The 27,961-nt window shown below is 35.8% G+C and overlaps 2 protein-coding genes and 1 long non-coding RNA gene across 3 annotated transcripts; all 3 read left to right on the forward strand.

The window, feature by feature from the left end:
• On the forward strand, nt 1-27,419 carry LOC137391014 (uncharacterized). The gene is made up of 3 exons (XM_068077347.1): nt 1-431; nt 1,233-1,339; nt 26,679-27,419. The coding sequence occupies exons 1-3, from the start codon at nt 124-126 to the stop codon at nt 27,014-27,016; spliced, it is 753 nt and encodes a 250-aa protein (XP_067933448.1). The 5' UTR covers nt 1-123; the 3' UTR covers nt 27,017-27,419.
• LOC137392262 (uncharacterized) lies at nt 20,544-23,322 on the forward strand. Its single transcript, XR_010978220.1, has 3 exons — nt 20,544-20,666; nt 21,675-21,771; nt 23,203-23,322. It is a non-coding gene; the product is annotated as an uncharacterized lncRNA (long non-coding RNA).
• Nucleotides 23,553-25,139, forward strand: LOC137392115 (uncharacterized). The gene is made up of 3 exons (XM_068078743.1): nt 23,553-23,693; nt 24,031-24,127; nt 24,556-25,139. The coding sequence occupies exons 1-3, from the start codon at nt 23,553-23,555 to the stop codon at nt 24,933-24,935; spliced, it is 618 nt and encodes a 205-aa protein (XP_067934844.1). The 3' UTR covers nt 24,936-25,139.
• Nucleotides 27,420-27,961: the final 542 nt, after the last annotated feature.

Consider the following 27,961-nt stretch of genomic DNA (forward strand, 5'->3'; position numbering starts at 1 on the left):
TTATATCACAAACGCGTACGCGCATCAAAAGTCCTTGAGTTGATCACAAGGTTTGGAGTTCAGCTAATCATTACTGTTTACCAACTCTCTACCACTGATAAAGATCTCTGTCAACAACATAATATGAATGTTATTCATGCCCTTCCCGAAGACGAGCTTGAATTCTTATCCAGAGCCTGCAACAAAGCAATAGTCTATGATATTAATGATTTAGCTATAGACAATGTTTGCCCATTTAGTGAATGTAATGAAATAACTTTCGGAACAGTTATCTACTCTCATCTCATCCCAAAAGATGCGCCTGGTGTGCACACATTAGTATTAGGAGCTCCAACGGAAGGTATCGCTCATCAGCTTAAAGGCCTCATTTCAAGCATTTTGAAAGCAGTAAAAAGCTCACTGGTTTCATGCGATGAAACTCAATGGATGAAGTGAGTAACATTTGCTATGCCTTTGTTTCATTATCCTATTTGGAATGTTCTTTCCTTTGGTTCATGCATCTACACTAACCATGTATTAACTGTATCAATGCACAATGGCATATCATCATACTCTGAATATTCATCATACCCACCTGCTACCTTATGTAATACCACCTTTACGTGTGATGTTTCAATAAAATTCTTTGTTTTGCTGAATGTTTTGTAAGGGCCATTAAAAAACAACCAATTTAAAACCAAAGCCAAAAAGCTAAACCTCTTTCTAATGAAAATTTCATCGCTATTTAAAGTTCAATTTAACTGAATTGTAAATGAGAGAGCTTATGTAGCATCAACAGTTTCTCGCACTTCTTCATTCGTTTTGCCATCATATTTATCTCCCTTTTTTGGTATTATGTAAACTATCCCATTAGCTGCTACCAACTTTTTTCATGCAAGTGCCAATAGGGACCACCTATTTTATTATGTTAACACCACCTTATCTGCTTCTGTTTTTATATTTAGTCACTATTTAAATGCGCTTTTAGTAATCAAGAGAATATGTTTTATACTTATTTATAATTCACTTTCATAAATTTGACAAAGAAGCGCATTTTACATATTTTGTTCTGTGCTGATTTACCTTGCAAGAAAAATAAAATAGTTGTTGGCTATAAAACAATTATTGGGAGATAAAAAATAGTAATTTTCTGTTAATCTCTCTATTCCTGGTTTAATTGGTGTTTGGTAAAATAGTGCAGGTATATTTTCAGAATTGATGCTCGGTAACTATTTCTGCCAATTTGTTTGTAGCGCAAATATACAAAGCGGTGTGTTTTCCAGCTCTTCAAAGAACTATTCAACTGGTGTGACTAGGAGTAGAATATCAAAAGTTCTGTCAAAAAGCTACAATTCAACTGGTAAATGTTAATTTAGCAGTGTTAAAATTGAATCAGTATATAGAGTGTGAATACATATAAAGTGTGAATCATAGCCTTACGCAAGGATTGTATATTTAGTGCACAAATTATCCCTTACATTCTGAATGCAATATTTTTCTCTTCTGATTGGTTTATTAAGAAGTAACAGTCCACATAAAATGATTTTTATTTGATTGTCAGATAAATTTACTCAGAATTTTCACAAATTATGTGGAATGTATGTGAAAACAGAATAGTTTGTTGGTTTATTTTACTTGTGTTTTAAAATCCACTACGTTAAATGTAAAATTTAATAACAAACATAATATGCTTTCGGATTTCATGGGGATCATGAAGTTAGTTGACAGCTTTTGCTATAATGATATAGTCATGCCTATTAATAGGGTGATATATTATATTGTGACCAATCATAATCCGACTTGCTGCTGATGAAAGTCTTATTGTTCAGCTCGAGTTCAAAACATTGTTTCTAGTGCTACATAGAATCAGTATGTCTCACTAATCTCTAGCACACTTACACTGGTTCTCAGGCTATACTTCACAAACCTGGTCAATCACCAATACCTTTTTCTATCATGACTTCATTCGCTGCATCGAAATAATCACAGAGGAAGTACTTTATCTACAGGATATTTACTGAGTTTTGTAGCCTGAAGTAAAAGTTCTTATTTGAAAATACTTTTTTCCTTTCCAGCTGTTTGCTATCAGTGCAACTGTACATGGTTTAGCTCACCTGCAACTGTTGTCATATGTTAGTCAGGTACTAGCCTAGGAGTACGTACTAGACTTTTGTGTACTAGCCATAAAGCTCTGTTTGTAGCACAAACAATCTTCATAGTTCATTATCATGATTCCAGTCTGCTAAAACTGTGACAATTTATGAATGATTATGTCAGACTAACTCGACGCATGTAAAAGGGTCCAAAAAGGATAAATAAAGTGAAAACAGTTTTTTCAGTCTGAAGACCAATCAAAATTGAGTTCTTAATAATTTTGAATTACAAACATTACCTGACATCTGGTATACAATAAATATAAGTCTGAAGGTTTGTTAATTTCCATTTCAAATTAAAAATAGCTAGTTGATAAACTTTGACAATGTTGATATGTCATATAACATCTCTCTCTCCCTCCCCCTCTCTCTCTATCTCCCTCTCTCTCTATTTCTCTCTCTATCTCTCTCTATCTCCCTCTTTCTCTCTTTCTCTCCTCCCTTTTCCTATATCTCTCTCCCTATCTCTCTCTTTCTCTCCCACTCTTTATCTCTCTTTCTCTCCCTCTCTCTATCTCCCTTTTTCTCTCTATCTCCCTTTCTCTCTATCCTTCTCGCTATCTCCCTCTCTCTATCTCCCCTCTTTCTCTCTCCCTCTCTCTATCTCCCTCTTTCTTTCTCTTTATCTCCCTCTTCCTATATCTCTTTCGCTATCTCCCTCTTTCTCTCCCGCTGTTTATCTCTCCCTCTGTTTCTATCTCTATCTCCTTATCTCTCTCTATCTCCTTCTCTCCTTTTCTCTATCTCCCTCTCTCTATCTCCTTCTCTTTCTTTCTCCCTCCCTCTATCTCTCCCGCTCTCTATCTCCCTCGCTCTATCTCCCTCTTTTTCTCCCGCTGTTTATCTCTCCCTCTCTTTCTCTCCCGCTGTTTATCTCTCCCTCTCTTTCTCTCCCTCTCTCTATCTCCCTCTCTCCCTATCTGGCTCTATCTCCCTCTTTCTCTCCTTCTCTCTATCTCCCTCTCTCTATGTTCCTCTCTCTATCTCCCTCTCTCTATCTCTCTATTTCTATACACAGAGAGAAAAAAATGATTGTAATTTGATTTACCTAGGCTTAAGATTTAATAATATGTTGATAATGATTTAAAAATCACTGTTACTCATAACACATACCCATACTGATTGAATAATGATTTGATAACGATGATTAATGGCAAATTAATCAAGAGCTGGAGTAAATAGTGAGTCTATCCTACATTCAACTGACAACTCAAACTTCAATCACAACTGATCATTCTTAAATCAGTGAAGCAAAATGAAAAAATCAATCATATGACACTGAAGATTGATTTGATAATGATCACTAATTAATTGTTGACAGTCGTGATAATCAAAATTCAATCACATACTTCCTCATAAATCTGTTTTAAATCATTGTTGAAATAATCAAACTTGAGACAGTTGCCATTTATTATTGATTCCACAATCCACAGCAGTTTAGACCAATAGTTGTTCCCACTTACATTTGGTTACACATATCCCTACCACTACCTATACTACTATTAGTGCTGATACTACTACTATTACTACTATTACTGCTACTACACAATGAAACGTTATTCCCAATAATAAATGAATCAACCACTCCCTGGTCCACCTCTTGTCGGTACTCATTTTGTTACATGTCAGAGTTAGCCAGGGTCGTTGGGTGGGTGAGCCAGACCCTGGCCATGTTACAGAGATCCCCAACCACAGCAATACTTCTGAATATTTTGATTTGAATGCCAAATAGTCTCATAGCCAAGTCCCAGCCAAGTTAAAGTTAGGGTGAACAGCCGCACAAAACATCCGTTCAATGTCCAGCAAGAAGCGCGTTAGACAACTTGCAGTAAGTCAGTAAGCGCGTTCTGGCTCTGGATGAGTGTCCAGGTATTTGCTTACAATCAATAGTCAACAGCTATAAAACCCAGACAAGGTTGATGAAACCTGCACTATTTATGCAATGGTTGCTATCTTGTTTATATTGGGCTTATTTATGTTAGTCAAACACAATGTCAATTATGAGTTGTGTTGCCTTAGTAAAAAATAATCAATGAGCAAATAAATCCTAATGTCACCTATGATCAGACTGACCATGGCATACGCTGAGTGGTAGTTACGAACTTGTGTTACGAACTTGATATAACAACACTTCATTTTCCATTCACTCAAGCACACCTTCACTTATTTTCTGATTAACAGATATTTCATTGTGAGGACAACTTATTTTGGCCTATCTGATAGTATGGTGACAAACAAGAGTGGCAATCATTCTGCTTGGAGACCTGGAGCATTGCTAAGTACCCAAATTTAGCACTTCACTTGCAAAAATGATTCCAGTTGATGTAGAGGGACAAGTCATGAATCTTTTTAAGTGCCACTGGACTGAATTCCCTTATGAGCAAATAAAAATGAGAAAATTTGTTGGACACAATGCGAATTAAATCTTACAATTAGTTTTGTTGTTGCATGCATTCTATGAAGCAGAATGTCATGTCCACAAAATTAAATGTTTATAGAAGTGCTGTAGGCATGGTACCCGCTGTTGATGGGGTCAGACCAATTTTTAGTAAGGCCAAACATTGAGAAACATATAAGAAGTCATAACAGACGCAATAAACTGGGTCGGGCCAGGCAACTTTAGTATTAATGATGCCTACAGCCCTGGGTTATAGCATGATTGCTCAAAAGGCTTGCGGCTGATGATGACAATTGGTACAATAGCTGCTGTATATCATCACAAAGCTGTATTAAAAAAGAAAATTTTAACAACAGTCCACAATCAATAAATTTTCAATAGTTTAAACAATATTTGCTTCATTTTTAGTCTTATAAAGCTGGCAATGCCTTGCTCAGGGCAAGAGTTGTGTTCCCTTAGCAAAATAATGACAATGAGCTGAAAGAATTTGGTGTTTTGAACAATTTGTTAACTTATATAACTTATACTCGTGGTGCCAGGTATATACATTATCGACTATGACATATTGTACAATAACATTGCTACAACAAGTTCAGCAATGGCTGTCCTATCACTGAACTAGTTCATTGGTTCTACCGACTAATCTTTATAATAACCATCTGATTGGCAAACATATTATAATTGGATTATGGCCTGCATAGATAGCATATTGATTGGATGTGTTCAACACATTTTCTGTTATTCATGTCATCAATAAATGTTTTATCCATGTAAGTTTATCAGGCTTTATTTGTTACATATCATAGATATGACCATAGATGTACTATGTTATATCTATGGATGAGACAAGCTTAGGAGATATATGATCAAACTTTACCCACTTGAATCAGATTTTGATGCTTATATAATTCTTGTGATATTTAATTTGAAGGAAAATAGTGTATCTAGAACCTTGTGTGCTGAAACCTTAAACAAATGACATAAATCCAAATAAAAACTAGTTTCATTGAACTAGATGAAAAGTCATAACAAGCCTAGTTATACAACCTGCGTTATAAAAAAATTGGTTTTGAAGTAAATCAATATTAATTATTCTCACAACATCCAATAATTTAAAACGCAATGGTAAATTCTTTGTAACCACAGCATGTTACTTTGTTTATCTTTTTATAGTTGGGCTACTTATGTGGCATATCGTGTTACAATGAATTTTTCTCCTTTCACATTTGCCCAAAGGGATAGTGGGTGTGGTATAGTTATGTCCGTTATTGATACTGATACCAGTTCATCCGCAGTAGATTCAACAGCATAGCACATTTGTTCATATGCCCACTCAGTCTTTAGCCTGCATACAATCATTTGAACCTCTCCTGTATTAAACAGTGCGAAGTCTTTAATTTGGCACCAATCTTGCTTTACTTTGATGATAGCATCCACCTTATAAGTAGAGCCCCTGATCGTGACTGACTTGCCTCGTCTTCTCTTAGAACAAACTCCAGCAAGATCAGTTAAAAGATGGACATCTCCTTCTTTCCATTTTGCAAAACTATGCAGTTGGTACTGCCTTGCTACAGTCAGCGGGACATTGGAAAAATTGCAAGTTAGACTTGCTGTAATCTTTGCCATCTGGTGTTTCGACTCAGATCTCATGGCATTAAACTGAGTTAGAGGACCATTCCTTCTGATGGCCTCTGCATAATGAAAAAGATTATGGTGCTTTGGGATGAGATCGTTAGAATTTTTAAAGAGCTTGATGAAGAGCTCATGGTGATCATTTACGGCTAGTTCAAGGTAAGATACTGATCCATGACTATGTGCTGGTAGAAATGAATAATTCATTATCTCACGGAGTAGTCGGAACAACTCCCATTCTTGGCTATCATGAGGTATGAGATGACCTATCATAACTGGTAGAGCTCTGAGGAGGCACCACATTCTACTGGCGGATTGTGTTATAACAACTTTGCTGCTACTGATTGTTATTGCTCTGGGTTTGTTGGCCGAGTCAGTATACCTGAAAAACATAGCATGCAAAGATAAAAGATTTGATGACTTTTTGATGTAAAGTTTTGATGACTTGGATGGATTGGTTGATTGGCTAACTGGCTATACTTAAGACTTGTCCCAGGAAGAGGCAACACCATCAAGTCCATCCTGAACATATTTAGCTATAGAGTAGCATTGGACCATGTATAATTTCGATCTATATGTATGCAGGAATTTAAACTATTTACATTCTAGATCTGAGACACAAGGCCTCTGTCAGTGGTTCTTATCAGTTTCAGGAAAAATGGAAGTTTGGATATACAGTAGTTGACAGCTATGTTTACACTAAGCAGTAAAACTGTACCACAAATTGGTTGATAGTGGGGTGAGAAAGTTAATTGGCAGGTTTGCATTGCTATTAATTTATAAACAACTAACCCATAATAAAATGCATCAATCATGTTGTTCAGCTCAGATAATGACAGGTACTTATGGCGAATTATCATTTGTTCTAGAATTAGTCCCAACTCCAACTTGGCTACACCCTCAAGAAGATCATGCATTATATCAGGCGTAAAGCTCTCTATTCCTTTGAAGTACTGCAAGCCATCTAGGTTTGTGGCTGAAACAACTCCTGTCCTACTAGGGTCTGCTATCATTAAATGATCTTTATGGAGGTCATACGTTCTGAGTTGCTGATTAGCTTCAAAGCATGTTGTGTTGTGATGGCATGAAGGCCTTGCCATCATGCAGAACCTGCAGTAATGGTTGGCTGAAAATGATTCAACCATGCCAAGTAGGCCATTTAGACCCAGATTATCTCCACTTAGGGCTTCTATGGTACCACATAAACTAGTGTTCCATTTATGATCACACCTTCCTCAAGCTGTTTTACCTCTTCTACAATGTGCCGAGTAACAGCATTGTGTCCATGTTTCTTGATATCATTGGCAATAGCCACACAAACGAGGTGATGTTGACTCATTTGTGAGTGGTATTCTGCTGGCAAGTTCATAATGGTGAAATAGTACATTGTGAGCTTGTAGACACCTCTGTTGGCACCTAATGGATTTGATACCTCCACATCATCCTGGTAGAGTTTAAGCTGCAGTGCATGAGGGTGCTTGGAGAATAGATCAGAGCAAGCAAATCGCCTTGAGTCACTAAAGTCCTTTATAAGATCGGTGTCATTATTCATCCCCTTGAAGATCAGTTCTTTTATGTGTTTGTTGGCAAGTACTATCTCAAGCGTGGATAGTATTGAAACATACTGTATCTCAGTTTTCACCATCACTTGTGTGCTATTCCCATTTGAGGTTACTGTCTCTAAACGTTGACCAATGGATTTGGCGACAGCAGGGACATAACCTTCAGTTTCAAAGAACTTAAGCCGCTTGTGCTGGGTTGATATCTGTTGAATGCCAGCCCAGACACTATCAAGGTACTCAGGATCAGTTTGATGATCTTTAAGGTCTCCAAGTATAGAAGCTATACCCTCCACTATCTCTTGTGAGGTGGTTAAATTGATACGTGGATTTGCTTGGATTCGAAGTATAAACCTATGGAAATAAAAACATGTATAAATTAAACAAGAAAAACAGCACAAAAGACATTTATACCATGTCAAAGTATTATTTGGATCATTAGTGAAGAATTGATATGAAGTAGTGCATAGCAAAGAGATTAAGCAAGGTCATGAAATTAGGTCATGGCTTAAGTTTTTGTAAAAACTGTAGCAGATAATGTATATTCAGAATAGCTGTTGGTTTGTGGTATCTGACAAGGCTGCAAGAATATGACAAATTGAAAATAACACTTCAATATCTGCAGTGCTTTTGGTTATTGAAAGAACATGTTGTATATAACACTAATACAGAAAGAAGTACCTCCGAGTACCAATGCAGCTTCGTCTATTTTCCTAGCCCTGATGTTAATGGGTTCTGAATATATTTTCATTTATTATCGAACGAAAATTCTCTTTCAAATGCTATATGCAGCACCAAGAAATTCAAGCTTGAACCGTTAAGGCATGTTATGAAATTTTTATTGGCTAACAATGGACATTCAGCTCATCAATATGCTACCTTAAAATTGGGTGTCTTTGTACTATTTCATTTCTCTGATGAGCTTAGCATTTTACTTAGTTTATTGTGAAAACATTGATATCTTGTGACTGACCTAGACTGTTTAATCAGAGTATCGCCCATAAGATGTTTATTACCCTACAAGATGAATTTATTCGTGGAGTTAAGTTTTGCGCAAATTGGCTTTTTCTTATATATTCGCAGACTAATTTATTCATAGATGAACACAATCACTCTCTAATAAGAGTTACCTCTATTGTGGCTAACAATAGAGTTAACCCTTCGCATGCGCGCACCGCGTGTTTCGATTTCTATTTAGCTTACAACTACGAGTCGATCATGCAAAGCTATAAATTTCTTGCAGCGTTCAGAGTAGCCTGTCTTGACAAACTGTTGTTTTGCAGAGTTGTCTCCATTGAGCGGGGTGAGCAAATCAACAGCTTGTCCCAAGGCGCACTGCACCCAATGCGTCAGCTGCACTGAAAGAGAGTTAGTCTCTTCCGTCTACCTATGTATGTGACTTGGATGCGATGTTATGTCAGTCGCTTCATTGGTATTCATAACAGATTTCGCGCAACGATTTACGGAGAAAAAAATAAGATGTAAACGTATAACCAGAGACCAGCCTTTACGAAAACTTTAGTAAAACTTGAGAATAAAATAAATTAAAATAAAATTAATAAGAACAAATGAAACTGATGAAGACAAAAATACAAATAAAACTGACTGATACAAAAATACAAATAAAACTGACTGAGCGCACAAATAACAAAATGTTTAGTTGCTGTCGTTTTCAAAGTTCTTTAGTTCTACTAAATTTTATCGCAGAGACTGGTCTCTGGATAAGCGCTGCTATCTTATTTTTTCTACATAAATTTTCACGTGAAATCCATTATGATTACCAATCGAGCGACCGGTGCAACATCGCAGCCAAGCCGCATAGACAGAAGAGACCAACTCCCTTTCAGTGCAGCTGTTGCATCAGGTACAGTGCGTCTTGTGTTAAGCTGTTGTTTTGCTCACCCCGCTTGTCTAGGGACAACTCCACAAAAACAACAGTTTGCCAAGACAGTCTAAATTCAGAGGTTTTCCAAAGTATTCATCGATTTGAAGGCCTTTGATGGACCAACAACTTGTGGTATGTAATAAGCTATTTTTCAAAACCATTTATACTAAATTAATAATTGAATTGTACTTTGGTTCTTTGGTAAAAACAATATTATATTTATTTTTCACATGATTTTTCATCATACACGGAGGACCAGTGACTAGAAGGGTAGTAGATGTCATTTCTAGAAGATCACAAATCATTGGGGGAGGTCTTGAAATTGAGGTAAAATTGACCGCAGCTGCTAATCAGGAGAATATATCCATTTTAAAAAAGAAGCAAAAACACCTTTAGGAGAAGACTTCTGATGAAAACTTCCTTATTAGCCAGGTAGTAGCGAGAAAATTGCTTTTAACATCTACCCAAGACAGTGACAGCAATATAGACAGTGTTTGAAGTGTAAGGCTTGTTATGGGGGTACTCTATGGTGACAGGTAGACGAGACGACTCCCGGGCCAGCGGCTCGTCCAAGTCGCGTAGCGTCGCGGGAGAGTCCAAATAGGGGCGCCGGAGCGCCCTCTCGTTAGAGGGGGTGCGGGGGAACTCCCCCATAAAAATATTTGTTTAAATAGTCTGTCTTATACCTAATTTCCACAGCTTTTCAGTGAGAGAACCAGAATTTTTGCAATGGTATAATTGATAATATTTTATTACACAGTAAATTCATATTGAGTGCTCAACTTCCCAGAAATGTCCATTAAAATGGAAGTAAAATGATTTTGGAAGAAACAATCAGTGCAACAAAAAAATAAAAAGGGAAATTTCAAGTTTTCCCAAAAACATCAACTACTCAAGAAAAATGAGAGTGGTTTAAACTTTAAGCAAGCACATACAGCTTCATCTTTTAACATAGACACAAACGGAAACCTAGCAAACAGAGATCACCTTAAATCTCAACAATATCACCTATTAAAGCTGCGCGGCAAATAGTTAAGAAATCTGTGGGTCTAAAACTTAAATTTAATGGCCTAAGACTTCCATCATTCCTAATCATCTTAGATGAAGCTTAGGTTTGATGTAGTATTAGCATAGTTTAGGTAATGAATCAGTCATGTATACATAATACATTAATTTACAAGCATTGCCTTGCATGATATTAAATATTTGGAGCTGTGTGATACACATACACTCCTTATCAGATGTTCTGAAAAAAGCTTTGTGATTAATTGAAGTTTCATTATAGCCTGTGCACCTGATGTGAAAATGCTAACCCTTACACTTGAAAACTGTTTAGGGATAGACCTTTAAATTAATAGAGAGATTCAAGTTGGCATCACAATGAAGGTAAATGATCCTACCATTTCTTTGCTATAATTCCATCATTTTTAGTGGTAGGGCTGTGATCAGTTACCATTTCTAGGTCAGTTCATGATAAGTAAAGGATTTATAAGTTTTTAGTGCAAAAAGTATGATCCAATCATTTTTAATGTTATTAAGGTAAATCAATCATCACATACTCTCACTCAGCTTTGAAGTAACTATCACTTGGTCCATGACGATTCATTTTTAATCAAATAAAAATAATAATGAAGAAACAATTTGCTTTAGAACTTAAACTAGATGAGTTTTCTGAGAAAGTTGACTTCGATTAGCAAAAGACCAGAAAATGCCTGCACATGGAATAATCCCAAGCTATTTGGTGATGTCTTTAGACAGGTGACAAGGACAGCCGTTGATTGTGTTGCTTGAAGAAAAGTTGAAGGAATTCAGGCTTTTCACAAAGTAGCATAGTTGACCCATTGAAGCGATGCACTTGCTCAATGATTAGTAGCGCAGACGTAGTGTCACCCTTTCCAATAGTGCTTACTGTTTTCGGTTTAAGACACACTCGGATTAAAAGATTGAGAAAAAAGTTATGTGAATATTTGTTGACTTCATAGCGATTTTATCGCATTTTAATAGTATATGATCAACTAGTGTTAGGAGATACGCTTTCCAGAGAGTAACCCTCTAATTTCTTTTTAGGGATACGCCAAATTCTTTTGTACACTCAAGTTTGTAATAAATTATGATATATCTATACATGAAATAGAATATATAATATAATCATGTTTGCTACAGCGATATCAAGGAGTTGTTGTTGATGAATGTCTAGGTTGACTGGTTGCTTCTCTGCCAATATGCATGCATTGGTGGATATTACTACATGTCTCTAGTTTTAGTAATAGGAATATGTTTTATTCATTCTCAATCTGCAGTGAACACAAAAAAGAAAAAAAAGTTTAAAGAAAGTACAAAAACAATAGCTGAAGTATTTAATGAAAGCGATCAGTGTTTAAACAAAATATTTAACCGACACAGTTAATTATGGAAAACATATCCGCACTGAAAATCCAATACATACTATAATGTCCAGATCTGGATCATTATCGTCTTCAACTTCGATATTTGAGGTTGATGGAGTATATGTTAGTGTAAAAACACTGTAGGAGAGATTGTTGAGATGACGCCATTCTGTATATCTTGTGACAACCTTGAATAATTTTGTAAAGAAATGTGATGCATAGACAAAGGGGTTACCTTGAAGCCCTGCGATGATTTTGAAAAGGTTTTGGAACTCGGCGACATTTAGTATTTATGCCTAGCCGCTAGTTTATCATTTGAGGTAGTATTTATTCTCCCTTTTGATTAAAAATAAAAATAAATATTCACGGAATTTAAAAATTTGTAGAATTCACTTGGCGAAATCACGAAATTTTATATCCATCGAATATTTTCATCCTGTAGGGAGTTTACTGTTATCCCCCACTGGGTTTTATTGTTATAGCCGGGATGCTATAGATTATTATCTGTGAAATTTTATTGTGCATGTACAGCTGTAGTGACACTGCCATGTTGTAACAGTTCAGTTGTAATCACTACATCATTCATAATTCCGAGACCTTATTAATGCGGCTTTTCAACTTGCTTCTAAATTTGGCTGGATTACAATCATAGCTTAATAATATTCACACATTGATATGAAGGCTGTGTATCATATCATTGCTCATGAGCTTTATACCAGTGATGCCTGTAAAACAGTGGGGTCGGGCAACCAGAATTAATTCATGAACATTTTAATTGAAATATCAAGAAAAAGGAGAGAGAAAGTTACAGAAGACAAACCCGATGGGAAAATTAATAGTTTTGGATAGCCATTGCCAATTGATTAGCGCCTACCAGGTCAATACCATTTCTATTGATTGGTTATATCAGTTCAAAGAACTAGACTAGTGCTTTGACTTATGCAGTGATAAAAATTTTATAATGCTTTTTGTAAAAACAGACACTGGCCAATTTAGTTCATTGTATGCAGCGACCTCGGCTAACGATGAAGCTATGATATATAGCCTGGGCAGGCCTACACAAAAGGGATGTTTGTTGTTGTGTTGTATGCAACAACCAGCCCCACTTAATAAAAATCTCGCAGTGGCTAGCCCAGTCTAGATGATATCGAATTCAAACGCGGTTATCCGCTAGTTTTCGCATTGTTCAAAATCATAAAGGTTGGTGGTATAATAAATGGATTATGAAACCACGATGCTGCTTTATTACAAGAATAATCATGCTTCAATTTGCAGCAGCCTTTATCTTTATCAATACTATATAAGCAAAGCAATCACCCTGGTTAGGTGATTGAGCAACACCAGACCATTCCAAGTATTGGACATTCTTCCTTTCTGAGAACTGGGCACAGCCCCTTCGATTGATACATATGAACAATTTATACGTTTGGAGAATTATAAATGTATTTATGCCTCAGTTTGTTCAAACTTGGCCAAATATTCTCCCAAGAAAGATTTTCAACAAAGCATTGTTGAGTTAACTGAACTATGGTTTCTTTGCACAACTTTGTGGAAACTGTGTGTAGCCAAACACAACTTTTGGCCTAAGACTACTTTGGTCTGATCGCTGGAGTAATGAAATACCGAAATAAGAATATACAACAGAGTAAATTATTGAGAATTGGTAATTGTATTAACATTTTGCATAAAAAGTGTCAAATGGTAAAGGACGAAATATCCTCTAGCAACCTAACTAAGAAAGATTTATAAATGTCATCATAAAGAGAGAATTGGAACTCATTATTGAATTTTACAAGCCAAATTAACCTTGTTAAAAATGTTAATATGTAAATGTGTGAATCTGTATTCACACTGTTGTTTTGATTTCATTTTATGAAACAGGGTTGAGCTTTACCAGATACTCAATCATAATATGTTTAGCTTGGATGTCAACAGTCTAGTATTATAAGTGCCAAGACTGGGATCTCATTAATAAATCTAGACCACCACATCATCAATTTAGCTGCACTGACTACAGCAAGTCAAATTTCATGTTCTACCAGCAACACAAAATTGAGCTGTCATTTACAAAGCTGTTTATTAACGAGCTTATGCAGGAGCAATGAAAGCTCTTCAGGCATGCTCTTTATATAATGAATCCAATGAAATAGCTGGCAAGGACTGACATAATCAACTTGTAAAAATTGTTTTTTAATTTTCTAAAAAATCTTGGACTCTTGTGGTAAGGAAATACAATGTAGCTATGATCATAATATTGTTGAGTTTCAAATCTGGAATAATTGAAAAATCACCTCATTGCATACTATTGGTTTACCCTGGAATGTCAACAGTATAAGAGACGTTTATGATATTGAAAAAATTCATTTTGAAGCGATTAAAATTTCACCAGCATGACGAAGTTGTGTACATATTAATAATTAGAGCTTTGTATACATTCTCCTTGATAAACATAGCATTGTGTTGTGAAGCTCTTGACTAATTAGTTGTACATTTAAAACCAGATAAAATTATAGTATCAAACCTTTTCTCACTTGCAAAAAAATGGAATGAGCTACAATAAAAGAATGTTGAAAACGGGGTCATCAGCTAAACATTGCTTTGGTAGGCAGTTTTAGATATAATTCATACAATGGTAAAACCCTCTATCTAATATTGTTGTATTGTAGCCTGAACTCAGTGTGTGTCAAGTTAGTTGTAGTCGATATATTTTTATATAAATGGACATACTAGATGATAAACACATTGGCTGTTATGCTAAAGCCTTCCTAATTCAGTGAGCCCAATAACATCTATTCACCAATGCCCTAAAACTTTTGTTGGATTGTGCATAAACTGTTATCTTCAATTGAGCAAGCTGCACAATGCGCTGCTTTTGTCGCCATGGCAATGCTTTTGGCATCGCAATGCTTTTGTAAAAAACATAGAGACTGGCCCATTTAGTTCATTGTATGTAGCGAGCGCGGCTAACAATCAAGCCATGATATATAGCCTTGACGAGCCTATACAAAGGGGATGTTTGTTGTTGTGTTGTATGCAACAACCAGCCCCACTTAAAGTTAGTAGGCACCCCCAAAATAGTTTCTTTTTCAAAAAGGTTATTTTCAAGAAAAACATGTGCCCTATATAATTCAAGTGTGCTTCTTCCATTGCTGCTACTAAAAAGTATGTCAAACCACTTTAAAACACTCATAACTTGGACTGAATGTTGGCCACTTCCAGAAACAATATGCTTGAGATATTGATTGCTGTTGTTGTATGCAACAACCAGCCCCACTTAATAAAAATCTCGCAGTGGCTAGCCCAGGCTAGATGATATCGAATTCAAACATGGTTATCCGCTAGCTTTCGGATTGTTAAAAATCATAAAGGTTGGTGCCATAATAAATGGATTATGAAACCACGATGCTGCTTTATTGCAAGCATTCAAAGACTGCTGCAAATCATGCTTCAATTCGCAGCAGCCTTTATCACTACTATTCGAGCAAAGCAATCTCCTACCTGGTTAGATAATTGAGCAAAACCAGACCATTCCCTCCAGCAAAAGGATTGTGAGAATGACATGGCAGTTGAGTTGACTAAACTAAGAAATGTAATGTATTGTATTTTGAACCACATCAGGCTTGGGTTAATTCATAAAATTATATGTTTCCTAATTGGAACTGGACAGAAGAGCTGGATTTAAAATTGGTATTGGAAACTAACAGACAATAAATAAAAAGTACTGGACATCCTCCCTTCCTGAGAACTGGGCACAGCCCCCTCGATTGATACATATGAACAATTTATACATTTGAAGAATTATAAATAAATTCATGTCTCAGTTTGTTCAAACTTTCCAGATATTCTCCCAAGAAAGGAAGTTCAACTGAGGAAGATGCACCAACTAAGGAAGTAGGTGTACCTACTTCTCGAGTTTATTGCTCTGTAAAATTCATGCAAACAGACAGTGATGTTTATCCACTATCAGCCAATGATTAGCATGGAAATTTTTTCATCGTGATACACCTTGAGTTCACTTGCTATTTATATCTGGTAGTGTTAATAACTTCACTGTTATTTTTTGGCCGAGGTAGAAATGCGCAATTTGTATCTACATGTATGTGTAAAAATAATTATGATTTATGACTCACCTCGTCACAGTATCTAAAATGGCAGAAGAATTTGTCTCTTCACTTCCAAATACATCTCCAACTAACTTCGTTTCATCATTTGTGCAGTCATCCTTCGTTGCTTCACACAGTTCAACATTTTCATTAGAAGCTTGGCTGTTGTATGATTTTGCTGTGTCACTCAATCGTATTGAAGGAAAACCTTTCAGGAGTAATAAAATGAATTTATTGCTGTCTGACACTGCATAATGTACGCATAATGTACCATCAGTTTGGATCGGGTGAGATCAGTTACGCACCTTTTGCAAAGGTCAGACTACTTCTTCAAATAGGGAAATTTATCAATGGAATTTACATACCTGATGAATTTTCTCTATGAGTTGTGATTAGATGGTTGGTATAGTGTGCTTTACGAACTTTCGTATTTGTAGAGACAAAACTTTTTTCACAACCACCGCAGGTTATCTAAAAAATAGTACAAAATGAAATAGACAGCATAAGTAGATGGGCTTCAATAAAAATTTACAACATCACCTTTTATTATACCTCCCTCTCCAAACTGACACCTCAGGGGTACTCATTGAGTTATATTCTAACTCTATTGGGTTATTAGTTCCTATTATACAAGCAGTAAAGTTTGGACCAAGTTTGTGGAATTTTTCTTTCAAAATCTCACAAGATTAAAAGGCTACAGTCATGTATGAGTACATACATACATACATGTAGTATTATTCTATTACTGATACCACAATTATCTAATACATGTACTATATGATTGTTTATTTACATCATGGTTATACCTTGTTTCATTATTAACAGACGCCATGAGTTACATAACTTAACTCAATGATGGGATTTATGCTGTATATGAAACAATGACGCTGTGAGTTATTGGGAGTGCTTGCTTTTGGTATGGGCCAACACGACAACTAAAGCGACCTGGTAATATTACAAATTACAGCCACAGCTGAGAAGAACATTTTTATTGACAACATTTAGCTATTATAATCACTCACTTTGTTCTTTTTGCTGTCAGGATGTTTCGTTGAGCACTGTACACTATGATCCCAAGCAGTCTTAATACCAATATTCTGTAATTTGGTTTTGCAGTAGAAACAGGTAGTTGAAACCACCCCTTGATCGACAGCAAAACTCATGATACCTTGAAATGAGTATGATTTAAATGTAAATAATTTACATTGAAATCGATTTAAGCCATATAGAATTTATTTATATATGGCTTGGCACCTCAATTATGGTGGCCTTTTGAAGGGAGTGGTTTTTGGTAGAGCTCATTGTATATCAGGTTTTGAGGCAACTGAAGCCATTCTGCCATTCTCAATGAAAACAAAAATAAAGTTTCAGCAAATCATAAAAATTATTGTGCATTGCAGTCACAGTTGTTTTACCAATGCTTCATGGATATCATTAATGGCCCATTTATGTTTGTCACCAGTATGACTGTATTTCACCAGAGATAGAATAGCTAAGACAACTTACCTTCTTGATTAAACTTTAAGGATAAACTTGACTCTGAAATCCTCTATTTGTAGCATGTAGCTAATGTATCCAAACTGCTGCAATCTAAGCTTGAGGCTGTACTATTGACAAAACTCTATCCCCTTACTATTTTCATTGATGGCTTCAAACCACCCATTCAATGGCCATTGTCTGACTCAAATCTCCTAATTTCACCTTCATCATTCAATAAACCAAAGGTAGTTTATGGAGTAGAAGATAAGTGAATAATATAGTATTGCTGGAGCCACCTGTAAGCTTTCTACTAAAGCTAAAAAGATGAGATACTTCAATAAATTACTACATTACATTTGTTTAGGAATTTTTGCCTTGCCTGATCTCGATCAAATACACTTTCTACCAGTGAAACATTTGGTTGGGAGCAACTATCTGGCAATTATTTTCACCTAATCCGATACATAGAAACCTTTAATGTATTTTATTTTACTGGGTGAAGATTGATTTCTCCTATAAAGTTGCATCGTCATTTGTAGTGCTCAGAAGCTCTGTAATCTGTATTTTTTTACTTTATAAGTGTTAAGTGTTGCTTAGAACATGGAGTTAAGGTGGTTATATGTGAGCCAAGGGGGTGGCCATGGTCTGCCATGAGCTGGCATTGATACACAGTATTATACAGATGTCGATTTTGCTACTTATTGGTGCTGTGTACACAAAATTTGATTTACTTGGTAATAAGGAGAAACCATGATAGTAATGCATTTTTGACACTGCACATTTCTGCTACTGTTGCACTATCTATCTGATACTCAACCCAACTGAAATGATTAATGTATCCATAATACAATATTCAGTATAAGATAAGCTATTTGGTTTATGTCAAATCAAGTAGCAACACTACACATCTTGCGTGGTGGGATAGAGGCATGGCTCTCTCTCCCTCCAAAAGAGTCTGTCCAGATTAACCCATATCCATTATGCCTTTTTTTTACTTATGTTGCCATCTTGGGGTTTTTAAATTTTTTTGGATTTCTAGCTTGAAAATACAAAATCAAATCATTGCATTCACGGTTAACTATTATTCACAGTATTTCAGCTAAATACAACAAATTGGCCATGTTTTACTTTTAGACCTGCAAAATGTTTCGGTTTGATCCCGTGGTTGCGGTTAGTTTATATTAAATCGAGCGGAATATTTTATTTTCTGACATCGGACAAAACCGAAAACACCGGTTAACCGGTGTGAGTTTGAGGCGCGGTTTCGGTTTCCATATCATAAAAACTATGCCTGCGTGCTTGGGCAGTTACACGGAATAATCCATGGAAATTGACACTACTTTCTCTTGACAGGTTTTTTAATTTTTACTTTACATATACGTAGATATCACATCCATTCTCGAAAGCTATTTATCCCTCCCGCTGCCATAAACGCATTTATGCGTTTTCTAGGGTCCACTGCCATAGATGAATTATTGCGACTTTCCCAGCAATTACGTAGTAACCTGATTTTATTATTCGTTGACAACATAACCCACGGTCTTTAAGACTTTTATGAAGATGACAATGTTGTCCGAAAACTTCTCTAGAAAAATCAGCCTAAAACAACGAAGCAATTTTAACCTTTCTAACCTAAAAATGAACATTTTTTTGTGTGAGTTCATTAAGTACCGCGCGCGAGTCAGAAAACAGGTAATTAGTTATGTTGATCACATTGTAGCCAATTCAGAATTTCGTGGTCATACTAATAATTAAAGTAGTAGCATTGTCTTTGATAGTGGTGAAAGTAATAGTTTTGTAAGAGTAAGGAACATTGTGGAGAATCGTTTTAGCTTCGCATCGATCGTAGCTTCACATAGCTTTATCATCGCACAAAGTATAGATCCATTGAATTTTTGGATAGCAATGTTAATTAAAATGTTGTCAAAATAAAATATGTACCGTAACAAACATGCTCTAGATAGAGATTGAAAAATTACTGTATACATAACATGACGCAATATCGGCAGTTTTCGGTAAAATGGCTGGCACTGGGTAGATACTTGAATTTGTGCATGGTTGGCAGTGAAAGGGTTAAATTTCATTACAAAAATTTGAAGTTAGGGTTCATGAAATGAGGATGTTCAGGTTGCCTCGGTGTCAGGCTAACCGCAATCAATTGTGACATCGTTTGACACCGTGGTGAGTCCTGATGTGTGTTGGTCATAAACGGTGTTCGATTGAAGTTGAGGTCGATAATCGAATTGGCATGGGGAGACAAATCGTGCAGGTCTACTGACTTTACAGCTATGAATTCCCAATATCTATGATGATGATGATAAGCAGGTCAGACACTGGGCAGCCTAATCATAGCAGTGACCAATGAAAACAAGGTAGGCATTTTTAAATCAACATTGTAGAATTAAAGCTGGCAATGGTCATTTTGCACTTGACACTGTTAAAGCGAGCACTTCGTAGAGAACACAACACAATGGACAACTATTCAGATAATTATCAAACATATCGTAGTGACGACATAGACAATATAGAAGCAAGTACATGTAATTATGAAGAGCTCGCGCCATCTGTGTCATCACACTTTCTGCAGTCATTTGGAGAGTCAATTGTGAAAACCTGCCATGGTGAGTTTGTATAACATACAACATGGCAATATTTAGCCAAAAATCTATTGTAAATGTCATGATAATGTTTTTGCAACCAAGCAATATAAAATTCCTGAGAACTACATTATTGAATATTCCAAAAATCATAGAACACAAGCACATCACTTGGAGCAAAAGGAATGGTGGCTGTATTGGGATTTTTAAGACAACTCACAATCCCAAATATTTTATAATTTAATATGTATTAGCTGTTGTTTAAAACATATAATAGAACATGTAACCTCAAAGAAAGAACAAAACAACTATGAAAAAATTGCTCACATATTCAACCATAATATATAACTAAAATTTTTAAATCATTTTCAGACCAAGGAGTTGACGAGGATATTTTTATAGAGCTGACGGAACACCAGCTGGCCAAGCTTCAGCCTAACATGACTTTAAGAGCACAAACACTCCTTATGAGGAAACAGAGGGAGTTAAAACAAGTAAGTTGAAATACATTAATTCAAATTGTAGGAGTATGTTGAGTTAATCTATATTGACCATTCAGGGCTGACAAAACAATCTTCACAAGAATGCCATCGCGTGGTATTTTTGTGGTTTTTTCCTTTTATGATAATGATGTCACTTTTAGTATGTTCAATTTCAAATTAAACAAACTTCAAATAATATCTTTGGAAGACATGTTTAAACTATGTTACTGGTATTTTACCTTCATATTAAGATCAAATCCAATTTTTTTAAATAAATGCCAGTCGCAGGTAAGAGAATTTCAATAACATTTGAAGAGTTGGATCAGTTCCTCTTTTCAAGGATCACCTTAGAACATCTTTAATATAGATTGTTAAACAATGCTAAAGGCATGCGAAACAAATAGTAGCTGTTAAGGGTCGCGGCATAGATTTTGAATTACCTAACTCAGATTATGTTTACATTATAAGGCCAGCATTGTTTCAATTCTTTGTCTATTACACACAGAAACTATAATTATATGACTTCCCTTTATCCTAGGCTACTTACGCCTAGTAACAAAAATAGCGAAACACTGAAAATGCTGGCGCTTTTGATGACCTGGTATTCAGGTTGCCTATTTTAACCAATACTAAGCTTAGAATTTTGATCTTAAGAAATTATGCAAACCAAATTGACTCGCATCATTCAGAATAACATTCAGAACATTTTGGTGGAGGAAAACACATCCAAACAGGTATCTGTCACATAGGTTGTTAGTTGGAGATGGGTTATGTTAACGATTATGTTAATAATGAAGCTTCTGCCACATAATCATGTTTTGACTTCCAGATTTAGCCAAAAAAGGAATGTCTTGCCTGTAGGCCTTATATTATGTATCTATTGTATTGGTGGACTACAGAAATGTGGCTATGCTAGACTATTATGTAAATTGCATTGTTTGATGGAATTATGTTGTTTATCTGTTAGTCACATGGCCAAGAACTATCAGCACCTGTGTAATATAATCACTGCATTTGTAGCTCCCCTACTGCAACTGACAAGAGAGAGTTGGCAGCACATCTGGTAACTGCATTCCCTGCTCTGAAAGGAGACAAAGATCCAAGTGGAGTGACATACGTAAGTTTTTAGGTTATGAATAAGAGTAAGATTGTCCCTAATCATTAACCTTGCTTAGATCCGCATCACTATATTACTAGTTGTAGCATAGGTTCCATGAGCTATTATGTATGACTTGTATTATTATCATCTCCCAACTCAACACAGAGTTAGACAACTCCTAATCATTAACCCTGCTTAGATCCACATCACTATATTACTAGTTGTAGCATAGGTTCCATGAGCTATTATGTATGACTTGTATTATTATCATCTCCCAACTCAACACAGAGTTAGACAACTCCTAATCATTAACCCTGCTTAGATCCACACCACTATATTACTAGTTGTAGCATAGGATCCATGAGCTATTATGTATGACTTGTATTATTATCATCTCCCAACTCAACACAGAGTTAGACAACTCCTAATCATTAACCATGCTTAGATCCACATCACTATATTACTAGTTGTAGCATAGGTTCCATGAGCTATTATGTATGACTTGTATTATTATCATCTCCCAACTCAACACAGAGTTAGACAACTCCTAATCATTAAGCCTGCTTAGATCCACATCACTATATTACTAGTTGTAGCATAGGTTCCATGCGCTACTAGTAATGACTTGTGTTATTATCATCTCCCAATCCTTAACACAGAGTTTGACAACTCCTAATCATTAACCCTGCTTAGATCCACATCACAATATTACTAGTTGTAGCATAGGTCCCATGAGCTATGTATGACTTGTATTATTATCATCTCCCAACTCAACACAGAGTTAGACAACTCCTAATCGTTAACCCTGCTTAGATCCACATCACTATATTACTAGTTATAGCATAGGATCCATGAGTTATTAGTTATGACTTGTGTTACTATTGTCATCTCCCAATCCTTAACACAGAGTTTGATAACTCCTAATCATTAACCCTGCTTAGATCCACATCACTATATTACAAGTTATAGCATAGGATCCATGAGCTATTAGTTATGACTTGTGTTATTATTGTCAACTCCCAATCCTTAACACAGAGTTTGATAACTCCTAATCATTAACCCTGCTTAGATCCACATCACTATATTACTAGTTGTAGCATAGGTTCCATGAGCTACTAGTAATGACTTGTATTATTATCATCTCCCAACTCTTAAAACAGATTTAGATATCTCTTAATCATTAATCTGTCTTTAGACACCTGCTCTCCAGCAAGAAAAGATGAACATGAGTTGAAACGCATAAAATCCTCTTCAAGATTGGTTATATATCTTTTATGATTCAAATTACTGTTTATTATTTGCAAAAACGCAGATGTATGAAAAATAACGGCCAATGAGCTCTTACGCTATTGTAAATCTTGGGTAGATATTAATATTGTTACTTGTTTAGCTGTAAAAAAGGGTATTATAAAGGGTGGTTATAGACAGTTTTCATATTTTTCTTTACAGGGCCACTTGTTCCACACAAGGCCTACCCAAGGAGGGGCCATTGACTATTGCATTAAAAATATCAAAAGATCAATGGTGCTGATAAAAAAAAGGAGAACAGGTTTAGATACTATGCCACCCAATAAAGCTAAACTGTCAACTGGTATGTTTCATGAGTTAAAATTTTTTGTGGACTATGCAAGTTAATGATTGCACTCGGTTAGCCTATCATACATATGCATGTATTGATTATTACTTCAGGAATGCACATTTGCATGTAGCTCATTGAAACACACATTGATATCGGATTCCTACCAACACAAAAACTCAAAACAATAATTCGAGATATATAAATTTCAGCAGCACCAAACATGGATGCTCTACTTAACGAAGAAAGCAAAAAGCTACTGAGCGAAACCTTTACTCAAAGAAGAACCCATCTTTTAGAGGAGAATATAGATATAACGAAATTTGTTGAGGGATGGCCGCACCTGACAAGAGGCTTTGAAATGGTACGTACTGTAGGTTTTTGTCATATTATTTCATAGTCTGTTTGAATAGACTAATAATTGCTTCCCTCGAAATACTCATTGTTTATAATGATGTGTACTGTTGGATGGCACAAAGGGGAGGCAAATCCCACTTTTTTCAAAAGGACTCAATCTGATGCACCAACCTTTTGAATGTTTTTTGAATGGGTGCCATTGTAGTATTCATACTAGTGATAGAAAAAATCAATTCAAAAACAGCCTCACCATGGTGCAGCCACATCAGCATAGTTTCACCATACATACCAGCCCAACTATTTGCCAGTAGCCTTAAATTAATAATTGTCATTTGATTACACAGATCGAGTATGAATTCAGATTGATAATTGGTCTGGAGACGGAGGCTGCCGATGCAGATGCTTTTACCGACATGGTCATGATTATGACAGAGAAGAAAGGTATGTGGAGAATCATGACACCCATGGTTATAACTCTATACTCACTCCTACAAACAATATCCAAAACTAGTTTTAATCAGTTACATAATATAATCATCCCCCAACCCTACCTACCCACATCACTATAATGCTGGTTGTAGCAGAGTTTAGTTATGACTTGTATTATAATAATTACCCAACTTTACATGAGTGATTAGTTATGAGTTGTATTATCATCTTCTCCTAACTCTTAACACAGAGTTAGATAACTCCTAATCATTAACCTCACCTACCCACAAAACTATATTACTAGTTGTAGCTTAGTTTACATGAGCTAGAGGTTTGCATTATCTCCCATCGTCATGCTAGATGACTACAACAGCATATATCAGAAGTACAATTTTTTGTATCCATAAAACTAAGAATTTACTATCCTTGTGATTTTATAGGTGACAAGCTAGACGATTTGAAAAAATGTGTATTGAGGGGCAAGTCGGCAGCAACCAGCCTCTTCATGGAAAGACACCCACAAAGTATCCTGGATGATACAAGAATAGGATCAATTGTCTTGACAAAGGCACAGGGGTGCATCTACCTGGTTTTGCCAACGGGAGCAGTGTTCCCAATGGCAACTGAGGTAGATGTATTTCTGGCCTATGTCAAGTGCTTGTTTGTTTTTAATCAGAAGTACCATACCCAAGCCCATTCATCAGTTGGGGTTCTGGTGGAACGTCTGTTACGGCTGCCCTCATCATTGATGTCAACAGCCTCTGCATTGCAGAGGAGATTTCTTCAAATGATGGGGGATAGTCAGCAACAGTTTCTCTAGAACTCCAACTGATGGTGTCTTGGTTGGTATTGCTAATACACAATATATTTTCTCTTTTATATTTATAAACATGCACATGTAAATACATAATCACAAAACCGTTCATTTTAAACCTTTTTTATTCATTTTATACCTTTAACGCTACCATATTATATTATGCTTATACATTCATTTACCATCCGTATTTCATGGAAATAAAATAATTCATAGTAAATAACTAACCTCAATGTGTAATTGTCTTCTCCTGGTATAAAATCACAATTTTTATTGTAATTTAAAAATGATAGTACCAGAGTTTGTTTGTTTGTTTTGTTTCATCAAAAATATGAAAACAGAAAAAAAAGAAAAAGAAAAAATGATGAGGCCCAAACTGCGCAGTAGCATTGCTAGTCAAGGTGCTGGGCCACAAGTTCGAACAGGGAGCATCCATGGCAGCACAGCACTAAATCACACAATGATTTAGTTTTGGTTATTTCCACAAAAAGCATCCCTGTACAACAACTCAAATATCAATCATTATATGATTGAAGAGGCACTAGTATACCTGTACAACAGCTCAACTATCAATCATTACATGATTGAAAAAACACTAGCATACCTGCGCAACATCTCAACTATCAATCACAATATGATTGAAAAAGCACTAGCAACCTGTACAGAAGCTCAACCATCAATCATTATATGATTGAAAAACCACTAGCATACCTGTGCAATGACTCAACTATCAATCATAATATAATTGAATGAGCGCTCCCATGCCTGTACAAATTCTCAACTATCAATCATTATATGATTGAAAAGGCACTAGCAAAGCTGTACAGGAGCTCAGCTATCAATCATAATATGATTTAATAGCCACAGTATGCGTTGGCATAGGTAAATCATTATTAAATCCAATTAAATCAATTTTGAGTACAGTTTTGTCACCCTGAATTTAGATTTAATAATGATTTAAAATTCAATCAAAATTTCTCTCTGTGTAGTTTTATAGTTTGTCTAGAATGGTTCTTATTTGAAAAGTTATATTTAACATTTATCAGCTTATACAAGTCTCAGTCTGCCCGCGTTTATAAGTCTGGATGATCGTCTTGTAACAAATTGATTATAAAAAATCGTCTTCTCCTGACGTATCTTAATTATTTAATGGTTTGATGTTCGCAGCTTCAGTCTGGTGAAGTTTTAAAGGAAACCTCCATAGATCTTTCACTATTTTGTAGTTGGCTTGTAGGTTTGTCTGTATTATTACATATGTGAAAGGATGTTGAGGCATACTGCTTTGATTAAACTAGAAACTTACTATTACCTCATATGATAGCTTTTGGCAGCGAAACTACTATTATGACATTGTTTCTAAATCTCTGTCAGCACAGTTTACCTTGGTAGATATCAGCTCAATTTTTTACTAAAACTGGTTTGTGTATTGATCATAAGTCGATTTGTGCCTTCGCTCTTTACTCTGAATTTTGTGGCTCGTTTGAGATCCTTATTAAATGGAAAATGTAACAATAATCGTTATTTTAGCCCTTTAATCGTTAAAACCAGTTCTATCTTATCTAATAGTTGTGATCAACCCTTGGTAACCTGGTTTAATGCAACGCAAATCAGTCTTTTTGCCATGTTCATAGATTGATATTTCAAGTGATCAATTCAGCTCAATACATTCAGGTCTAAAGAGGGAGAGTATAACTCAAGTTTTGCCTAGTTTGAAGATAGTAGGAAAAGCTTGCTTGTTTCTCTTTTTAGATCATCCCCCAGAGTACCTCTGCACAATAGCCGTTGGTGGGACATTTGAGCTTGTTCTCTACCATATCAGTGACAAACACCTGCAAGAACTGTCAGTCACAGTGCATGGCGTCACTATGTTGACTATCCTTGGAGACTCTCTACTCTGCATATCTCAGCTGTTGCATGAGAATGCATATGGTCCTGCTAAGCCCCGTTGGTTGGAGACCCTCACCATAGCTAATAAATGGCTGCAGCAAGGCGATTATGTTGGTGTAGATGCTGTTGAAGGCACGGTAACCACCCATTCAGAGACTGAGTCATTCCATAGCAAGTGTCAACTAATAGTTGAAGTTTAATTGCTTTACGTCAATTCCTGCATCTTCAGTCTGCAATCTAGTCAAATGAATCTTTAAATATACAGTTTGCTTTGGTGACACTTATAGAAATCTGTCCATATCAGACGCTTTTATTTTCTCTAAAATATTCTTAATTTTTTTCTCCATTTGTCTGTGCTTAAAACTTATGAATTCTGTATCAATGCTAAATTAATGGTTTAAAGTGTTTTTTTGGCACCCAGACTAAATTCGTCATCTCTACACCTGCCTGTCTCACAGTTCACAAAGTGCTTATGTGCACTCACAATGTCATATGTCACTAGACTTCTTTGTTCAATAATGTAATAACAGGAATCTTTCTTTTTATTAACTCTATTGATACATGTATGTTTGTTAGCATAGCAAAATACAATCACTGTCTGGTACAAACTGCTAATCAAGAGTTGTTTTCTTAATCAAGAGCAGCCAACTACAACAACAACTTAATAAGTTCCATTGATTTTTTATTACCATAGTGACAGCTAACTGTTCAGAATCCATTCAATATTACTCGTCATTATTTTTACTTCGCTCACCTGCCATAGCATTTTACCACTGCACTGTTCTTTTGCATTACAAACAAGTAAACTTGCCATGATTCATTTTATGAAAGCAACTTATCAATAACAATTTTGTGGCAGTCAATGAGTTTGAGTTCTTTGTCTGCATTTTGAGAGAATTCCTTAACGTGTTCACACATTAGTGCCGGGAGGTTAGAGAGCCAGACTATTTCAACAACTGTTTAGCTGCAAAAGAGTGGTGCATAAATGACCAGGATGATTTGGCAGCATCTTCCTTTTTATACCTACTATTGATAGCCACATTTGCCAGTGTCTTCATGAGCACACAAAATAATGATCATTATAAATCCAACTCATGTCAACAATAATGCGGCATTTAAAATCTGCACTAAGGCAAACATATAAT

The sequence above is a fragment of the Watersipora subatra genome, chromosome 3 (assembly GCF_963576615.1).
Source record: "Watersipora subatra chromosome 3, tzWatSuba1.1, whole genome shotgun sequence".
In the NCBI taxonomy this organism is placed as follows: domain Eukaryota; kingdom Metazoa; phylum Bryozoa; class Gymnolaemata; order Cheilostomatida; family Watersiporidae; genus Watersipora; species Watersipora subatra.

Coding starts and splice junctions, on each gene's coding strand:
- LOC137392115 (XM_068078743.1), top strand. CDS start 23,553: ATGGATGCTCTACTTAACGAAGAAAGCAAAAAGCTACTGAGCGAAACC. Junction 23,694..24,030: donor TGACAAGAGGCTTTGAAATG/GTACGTACTGTA, acceptor TTGATTACACAG/ATCGAGTATGAATTCAGATT. Junction 24,128..24,555: donor GATTATGACAGAGAAGAAAG/GTATGTGGAGAA, acceptor GTGATTTTATAG/GTGACAAGCTAGACGATTTG.
- LOC137391014 (XM_068077347.1), top strand. CDS start 124: ATGAATGTTATTCATGCCCTTCCCGAAGACGAGCTTGAATTCTTATCC. Junction 432..1,232: donor GATGAAACTCAATGGATGAA/GTGAGTAACATT, acceptor ATTTGTTTGTAG/CGCAAATATACAAAGCGGTG. Junction 1,340..26,678: donor AAAAAGCTACAATTCAACTG/GTAAATGTTAAT, acceptor TTCTCTTTTTAG/ATCATCCCCCAGAGTACCTC.